The following is an 8,402-nucleotide window of genomic DNA, read 5'->3' as shown; positions in this document are numbered from 1 at the left end:
CCTCCCAGGAGGAAGCCCTACAGCATTCAATTGGAGTGTTTTCTGAGAATATATTAAAGCAATCATTAATCAACACATTAATTATTAATGTGGAACCAATTACATGCAACAGGGTACAGTTGTAGAATAAAACTGTATAAGCATCAAAAGCAGAGCAGGAAAAGAATTTTCTTTTGAAGAGTTTTTATTTGTGAGTAGAACTTAATGATACAAGAAAGAAAGAAAGAAAAATACAGGACTTTATTCTGCCCCAAAGTGTGTAACCATACCATACATGACTACATTTCATATTGAAATACAAAGAATTAAAAGAACAAACTACAAAATTAGAAACTAAGAGTCATTGCATATGTGGTCAAGATAAACGGAGGGACTCCATTAAAGAACTGAAACATATAGCAATTAGTCATTTAATTACGACCCTGCAAGAAAACACAATTTAGCAAAATAAGTATTGTTTGCTTCCTAGTGTACAGAGGACATACAAGGTTAAAGTACAAGCTGAAAGCCGTTCGTGCCATGCAGTCCTGACTGAACGTTTGCAGCTCCACTGCTGCCTGTCCCACCCTGCCTCTACCCCTGCACAAAGGTGACCTTCCAGCTCTCCTGGCATCAGTCACTACCTCCAAACCTCTGCTCTCCTCTGAAGCCTCACAGCTCCTTCTCCTGGCAGCTGATCCCTGACACCAGCCCGAGGTGTCAGCACTCCCAGCCTAATGCAGGCCCTGCTCATCCATAGCTGCATCCGACTTCTCAGCCCACCTCTCGCTCGATGCTTTCTGCTAAGTGTATGTAAGGCATTAGTTTTCTGCTATTTTACCAACTGCATGATTTAATATTGTCCTAAAAGGTTACATCCATATTCTGTTTTGTTACAGACACCTACTGTGAGTCAGTGCATTTCCGTCTCACCGAGGTGTCAGTGGTTCCTCCGGGTACCACCAGAAATGGCCACCAGCCTTCCCCATTCTGCCTGGGGTTATTGTGCTCAGCTTCTGGAGAGTTCCCACGAGCTTCACCTGTCTGATCTTAAACTACAGTTACAATTAGTGATAGACAGAAGCATGGCAATAACTGGGAAATAGTGAACTTGGCGGTGAAAGTGATCTTCTTTACCATGCTACATATCAAACAAACATTTAGAGCAAACTATGGAAATACACATTAAAAGTTACTTGGGATTTCTGTACTTTAAAGCTGGAAAGGAAAAAAAAAATGCCAGTTTTTGTAAGTGAAAATACAAAAAAGGTTATATATTCAGCATTATGCATTAACATTTTTACCATGGGAGGAAACAAACACAAAAGGCCATAACAAGGGTTTCTATGCAACAGGTTTGCATGTGCACCCAAGGGATTTAAGAGGGTGAAAACCTCTGTGCCAAGGCCCAAAATACACACCTGCCCATGCTTCACACCACTGGCTGAAAAACTTCTGGAATATTTTAAATACAGTTACTTTTTAACTTTTTCTAACAGCCGAATTACCATATGCCTGATCCTCTGGGAGGTGTGATTGAAAGACAGATTTCCTTTAAACTGTATTCACTAGAAAATAAAAGGGTTGGGCTCTTTCAACACACAACATGAGCAGAACACACCACAGTTATTTCAGTCCTAGACATCAAAGATGACCTCAAGTGCCAGTTATAAAATAAAGTGAAAAACACCTTCATTTTGTTACAACACTCAGAGGGAAGAAAGAGAGGAAGGAATGGACAGCCTCAAAACTTGGCCAAAATGACTCGTGATCACAAACTTGCAGAAGTTTACCTGTCAGTTCAAGAACACATCCCTCCTTGAAATCACCACTGCAAAAGCATCCTCTCCAAAAGTCAATATAAGAAAATTTAGTTGTGACTTGGAACAGAATACTAGAAAATAACATTTCCTGTGGTAAGCAATGTGTGTTTAATTTTTAATTGTGAATATATTTTTTTTATTCTTTTACAAAGCAGTATGGGCTTCAAATTAAAAAGTGATTCACAGCCTTCCACTTGGAAGTAATTTACATTTGATTACAAAGAAGGGATCAGATCTGTGGCAGCTGCTGAAAACACCAGATTAGCACCTTCTTGGACATTAGTTTCGGGTTATAATCTTAATCAAGCCATGACTCAAGGGGCTGGTTGGATTACTTGCTGCATTCATTTACGTAATAAGACAAAACACTTGGTACGATCTGGTACATTCTAGTGGTTAATAAATTTTAAAATATGACAGTGTTTCTGCAGTGTGTTTGGCCTTTAGGAGTCACTCTTCTTTTTGCTCTTCTTCAGGAAGGAAGGAGTGCGAAACTTCTTTTTCTTTTTTGATGGGGACTTCCCTGGAGATTCATCACTACCTGCATCAGCTGCTGTCCCCTCCTCAGCTGTTGGTGTTACTGCCTCTTCAGCAGCTTGAGACTGGGGTTCCTTATTTTCCACTGCAGGCAATTGCGTTTGGCTTTTGGGCACAACTTCATCACATCTCCCTTCCTCCTTCCCTAAGGGAGGGAAGCCGAGTGCTTCTGAAGGCTCATCAGGGGTGAGATCTGGGAGGGTTTGCTTGAAAGTTGCAGCATCACTGTCATCTTTGTAAGTCTGGTCCTGCTGTGTCTCTGGTGGGTGGACAGACAAGGACACAGTTAGTTTACTAAAGTGTCCCCAGAGCACAGAAAACGAAGCAAGGGGATGGTGAGTGCTCTGTATAAAAAACTTAATGTATTTATTTTGCATAAAAGCCTTTGTAATAGGTCTGTTCTCCTTTTGCTTTGACACAGACATCAGATACTCAAATGTTCCCTTTGTTTTTAAGCTTCTTGCCATGGAACAGATAAAGCTGAATTCCATCATGTGGGTGTGAACCAGCAAGAAAGTAACAGCTCAGACTTCTCTCATGTTTTATTCATAACATTTACAGGCAACATGATAATTTCGTACAGTAAGCTGGAATTAAACCTACAATTTTCATTGGCATTGAAGAGAGTGTCATAAAATTCTTGATTCTTTTCACTTTTGGTGGGATAAAACTTATTGCTGGTTTGCAGTGATCTGACACACGCAAATCCATTAATTTCTAAACTGTTGGCTTGCCAATTTTTAATCATGATCATATTATTACATATTATTTTTCAATGAGACTTAACAAGATGTTGCTTCACAACATTATTTCCTATCACAAAGGCTTCACTTCTTTTGCAAGATATGAGTATATATTATGGATTCCTGTAAGTCAAATTCAGGTAGTTTATCAAATTAAATGAGCTCAGCAGGTTATGCAATTCAGCTTGCTTTTTTTTAAACATATGCAACATCTAACAGCGGAACTCACCCCATCCCTGTACAAAGGAACATCAACAATCTAGTGGTAGCTTTATGTCAAAACTTTACCAATACTCCCTTAAATGGTGACATTTTCTTTGTTCACCGCTGTGCTTTAGAGATGTTCATTTTAAAGCTCCTCTCTTTGTGCATTTAAGTTTAACAACAAGCACTTTTCAAAGTTCCCTGCAATGTTCCTCACTGCACTCTAGCAGAGAAGTCTCTCATTACCTGTGTCAAATATATCCCCATTGATGTTACATAAGGAAGAATTTAGAACAAAATCCAGGCCATACTCCTTCCTTGTAAGGCATAAAAGAAAGGCAACTATTTCCCCCCCCCTTTTAAAATCTTGTTCCATGTCATTTGAAAAGCTTTCACAAGAATTTACAGAAAATACTTGATATTTTCCTAGTCTTCCTATGGAAATAATGAGTGTTATTAATCCCATATGGCAGAAATAATAACCTTCTAATATATTTTAGAGGATTTATACTCTATGAATGCCCTTATAATAAAAAAGGACATGCAGTGACAGGACAAGGGGTAATGGCTTTAAATTGGAAGGGGACAGATTTAGGTTGGACATTAGGAAGAAATCCTTTCCTGTGAGGGTGGTGAGACACTTGGCACAGGTTGCCCATAGGAGTTGTGGCTGTCCCCTCCCTGCAAGTGTTCAAGGCCAGGTTGGATGGGGCTTGGATTATCCTGGTCTGGTGGGAGGTGTCCCTAGTGCTGCGACCAGGTGATCTTTAAGGTCCCTTCACACCATTCTATGATTACCTGCCTACTGGAAAAACTAAGATGTTTTGCCTAGAGCACCAAGAGCTTCTAATAGGTTAAGTATCAAAACACACTATTATTCAGTGCCAAACACTCCAAATGCACAAGTTAGCAGTTTAAAAGCTATAATGCAGGCAGGATTTAAAATAGGGTGAAAAGAGAGAACGTGATTATGCACATTACAAGCTGCCTCCTATCTGTAAGTATGCAACACACAAGTTTGCCAGAAGCACCACCCACTACTCCTCACTACCACTGCACTCTGGATTCCATTTTACTGCTGAGGAATTAACTGAGAGCCTTACTCAGCTCCCTTCCCTGGTATCCAGTGACAGGATGCATGGGAATGGTTCAGAGCAGTGCTGGGGGGGGTTCAGGCTGGACACTGGGATCACTGATTTACTGAGAGGGTGGTTAAACCCTGGGGCACCAAGTTGGTCAATGACCCAAGCCTGTCAGTGTTTAAGAGACATTTGGACCATGGCTTTAATATGCTTTAGGCTTTTGGTCAGCCCTGAAGTGCTCAGGTAATTGGGACTAGATGATCATTGTACGTTCCTTTCAACTGAAGTGGTCTGTTATTAATTATCTGGCCCAGTTTTTAGAACTGGCACCATTATTAGATTGTCAGTCAGCTTTATCTTTTTAAAATAAATTTAGAAAAAAGTTTTAAAGTATTAGAAAAAGGACCAGAAATTCTTAAAGTTTACGTATACGAAGCTACAGGCATTCAAACAGCATTGGCCACTTGGCCTAAGCATGGGATAAACAAACAATTCTAGAACTCATAATCCATTAATTAATTAAGTCTGTCAAATTACCATTATCTTTACTGAACGGGTTAACGTGCTAGAATTAAACATCTGCTTGTATTGCCAAGGGAAATATTTTACCAGAATTAGGGAGATTTACAAGTTCCATATTTGATAAAGGAAGCATACACCTTGCAATTCTACTCTAGGGAAATTAAGTTTTTTAGAATAATTATGTCTATATTTATGATCTTTCCTTTATACATATCGTGGCATAGAAGTTTGAAAAGTAACTTTAATACTGCTTTGTCTTTACAATTTATATTACTTAAGCAAATAAAAGTTTATGGCTTTTTTTTTTTCTAACACAAACATGTGGACAAACATACAAACTAGGCTATAACTGAGTTAAGACAGAACACTTTTCTGACTTTCTACATTTAAATAGAAACAATATGAGGGAAGAAAAAGTTGAGGAGTGGTTGCATAGAGAAGACTGTAATTCAACAGAACTTCTGCCAATCAAAGTTGTCTTAACTTCCCGTTTCTCTCCAAAATATGCTTTTGTATGTTTGTCCTGGAAAACCTGTGCAACTAGAAGAGTTTGCAGAAGGCAATTCTCAGGGTAAAAGAATTTCCAGGTTTTAGAACTTTATTAGCAACATCACAGTTGTCTATGACATAGTATGACTTTGCATCTATGTGACAGACACACTGAGTTCTGAATATAACAGGACATACAAACAGAGGGGGCCAAACATTTTTATTACTTTCAGAGGTATCTGAGGTATCCCTGCAGATCTAGCTGAAACAGCTGCAGAAGTTGCTGCTATTCCTTCTTGGCACTGGAATTTCCCTACAGCTGACATACATAACATAGGAGTACAGTTCCACATCCCCTTCTATGCAGAAGTCTGCTGGGTAAGCTTACACCACTGTCAATGGTAACACTTTTGCACAGAACAGATTTGGAACTGTCTTCCATCTCATTACCAGGTCCAAGTTGTGTAGGCAGCAGAAAAATGCTGGGGAGCAACTCCCAGACCTGTTTCAGCTATACCTGGAAAGACACCTTCAGAATATTCATTTTTAGACTGAGGGATTGGACAGCACACAGATATGGAGACACATGATGTCACTTTCACAGTCTCTTTCAAAGGGGGAGTGCATTTTAACACAAGATCTGCAACTACCTAGAATTTAACAAAACCAAGAACTAAAGAAATCAATGTCTCAACTGAAAAAAGCCTGCTTTAAAAACAAAAAAGCAAACCCAACAAAAAATCCGCAGTAAACAAAGATGCAAAAGTGAAGCAAAGCACATAAGCAGGTCAGAGTATGGAATGATACTTACTATGGTAACAGGTACTCTTTAGCATATCCATCTCCTGTGTGTAACGCAGCCACAAGAAGAAAAAAGCACAAGTAGAGAATCTATGCATTCATCACAGCCATTGTGTTAAGTCAGAAGAATGGTTGCAACCATTCTTATAGGAAACAGAATGAGATGAAGTAGTGAATGGAAGACTAACAGACAGGTGATATATCCAATGTACAAGGTAAAGGAAACAAGACAAAAATTAGATTACACCTGTTCAATATTATTTTTTTCCTTTTTTGAGGAAATTGTAGAGTTTACCAGCCCTGCTCTCATTTTAGTTAAAACCAGTATGTAAGGTGAGCGAATTACAATACTTAGATTCCAATTGAGTTGGAAAAAATATTCACTGAGGTGTAATCCAAATACAATAATGTTTAAGAAATGTGCAATCAATGAAGGAGAATTACCAAGCATCTAAATTTGTGTCTGGTTCACCATCAGACACTGTTTCATTCAACAAGAGTAATTCTTTCTCTCAGAAAGTGCACAAAAAGTGTTACAGAAGAGTAAATCAGTTGAGAAATACCAAGAGATGATAAGGCAATTCTGAAGAGATGAAAATTTGTCTTTATATTAATGCACACTTCTTTATTATTGTTCAACATAACTCCTGTTACACTCATAGTCCACTGTTGTATATTTTAGGTATTATAAAATACGATTTTAAAATTATTTTTCTTAGACACTAATTCAGGTATTTTCATGCGTCAGTCACTAATGATCCAGTTTCTGGTTTCCCCTGGCCCCCAGATCAGAGGCACATACCTTCCTCTATTTTAATGGGTGTACTGGGAGGAGTACGAGCTGAGGTGTGATCAGAGGGACTTCTCTCTTTCTGTTGTCTGCCATCTTCTGAAGGTTCTGCAGATGTAGATAAAGAGAAATTAAAGAGGCTGACAAAACCTTTCAGCACGTGAGAAAACAAAAGTATCCTTTTGCTTCACACGTGCAAGACATGAACACATTTTTCTGATTCAGAACACTGCCAGGATATTAAATAATACCAAAACAAGCAAAAGAAAATTAAGTGATGGCTTGATATTTGCAAAACCATTGGAGTCACAGCTGAGCTCTGTGGTGGCTTTTGTTTGTTGTTTTTCGTTAGAGGGGAGGAATAATGTAATTGCTTATGAATTGGTTTAAAAGGCTCTTCCTAAAGAAAACTTGTGAGGAAAAACCACAAGGAAAATATAAACAAACACGGAGAGGGGGTGTGGATGCTATCAGACCTTCACAGGGTAACACTTTTGCTTGCTTTGTATTGCTGGAACTCTGAGTAAACAAAATCGCATCCCAAAGGAAAAGAAGGCTGCACAGAAAATCAGAGAAACATGCAGTAATTAAATGATTAAAAACAGATTTCACAGGTTTTTTGCATATTTGTTATTAGTAAGGAGGATCCCCCTTGCTTCCAGGTTTAAACAGCCCTAGATCCAAAGGAAAACATTAACAGAGTTCACCATCTACCAGGAACAGTATTAAAACATTGTTCCATACAGTTCACCTAGACAATTAAAAGTGGAATTGGTCCCACAGATGAGAGTCAACTGACAGAATCTCCAGATGGTGGAGGTAGAGAGGTTGTTCCTTAGATTGCAAGCCCAACTGTACCGTATTAGTAATACCTGAGGCCTCAGCCAAAAGGTCAGGATTGGACCTTAAGGCTCTGATCACTGCAGTATGAAATTCCTTATGGGAGAACTTCTGCCCATCTGGCTCTTCTTGGTTAAGATGTGTGATGATTTGCTGCGTGGTCTCACAAGAAACCCATGCAGCAGGAAACTGAGTGTTATCTAAAGATTTAGACAGTGATGATACGTCACGATCCCGTAAAGTCTTCATATGTGTTCCTTGAAAGGTTTTTGATCTGCCTTTTAAATCCAGAGATTTTTTATCTGACGTATTTTGCTCACTGATGATCTGATTTCTAAGCAATGTACTCTGTTCCCCAGCTGGTGTCTGTCTCAGTAAAACAGTCTCTCCACATTTTGATATCTTATCTAAGAAGGATGTAGCAATGTTACTGAGAGAATAAATGTATAAAGTTATACAGGCATAACACAAGAATATCCCACCCCACACAGTCCAATACTTCATCAACAGAACACACAGAATCTACAACAGCTCCTATATTGTCTCATAAAAAAATCAGAAGTAGGGAGCACACACTGCAACTCAATTGGCA

The 8,402-nt window shown here is 38.9% G+C and overlaps 1 protein-coding gene across 24 annotated transcripts in view; it reads right to left on the bottom strand.

The window, feature by feature from the left end:
• Window positions 1-166: 166 nt before the first annotated feature.
• ADD1 (adducin 1) overlaps window positions 167-8,402 on the bottom strand; it is a 59,958-nt gene continuing 51,722 nt past the window's right edge. For 9 of the 24 annotated variants that reach the window (XM_071753334.1, XM_071753340.1, XM_071753343.1 and 6 more), the window contains 3 exons: window positions 7,843-8,217; window positions 6,983-7,078; window positions 167-2,598 (listed from right to left, as the gene is read on the bottom strand). In XM_071753334.1, the coding sequence (XP_071609435.1) occupies window positions 2,246-2,598; window positions 6,983-7,078; window positions 7,843-8,217 (824 nt within the window). In that variant the 3' untranslated portion in view covers window positions 167-2,245. Of the gene's footprint in view, window positions 2,599-6,189; window positions 6,225-6,982; window positions 7,079-7,842; window positions 8,218-8,402 lie in introns of those variants that run through there. The other 15 variants (XM_071753346.1, XM_071753348.1, XM_071753351.1 and 12 more) reach the window with 6 other exon arrangements.

This window comes from Heliangelus exortis, chromosome 10, assembly GCF_036169615.1.
Source record: "Heliangelus exortis chromosome 10, bHelExo1.hap1, whole genome shotgun sequence".
NCBI lineage: Eukaryota > Metazoa > Chordata > Aves > Apodiformes > Trochilidae > Heliangelus > Heliangelus exortis.
The sequence above is the reverse complement of the archived record's forward strand: the minus strand, read 5'-3'. Positions and strand labels throughout refer to the sequence as shown.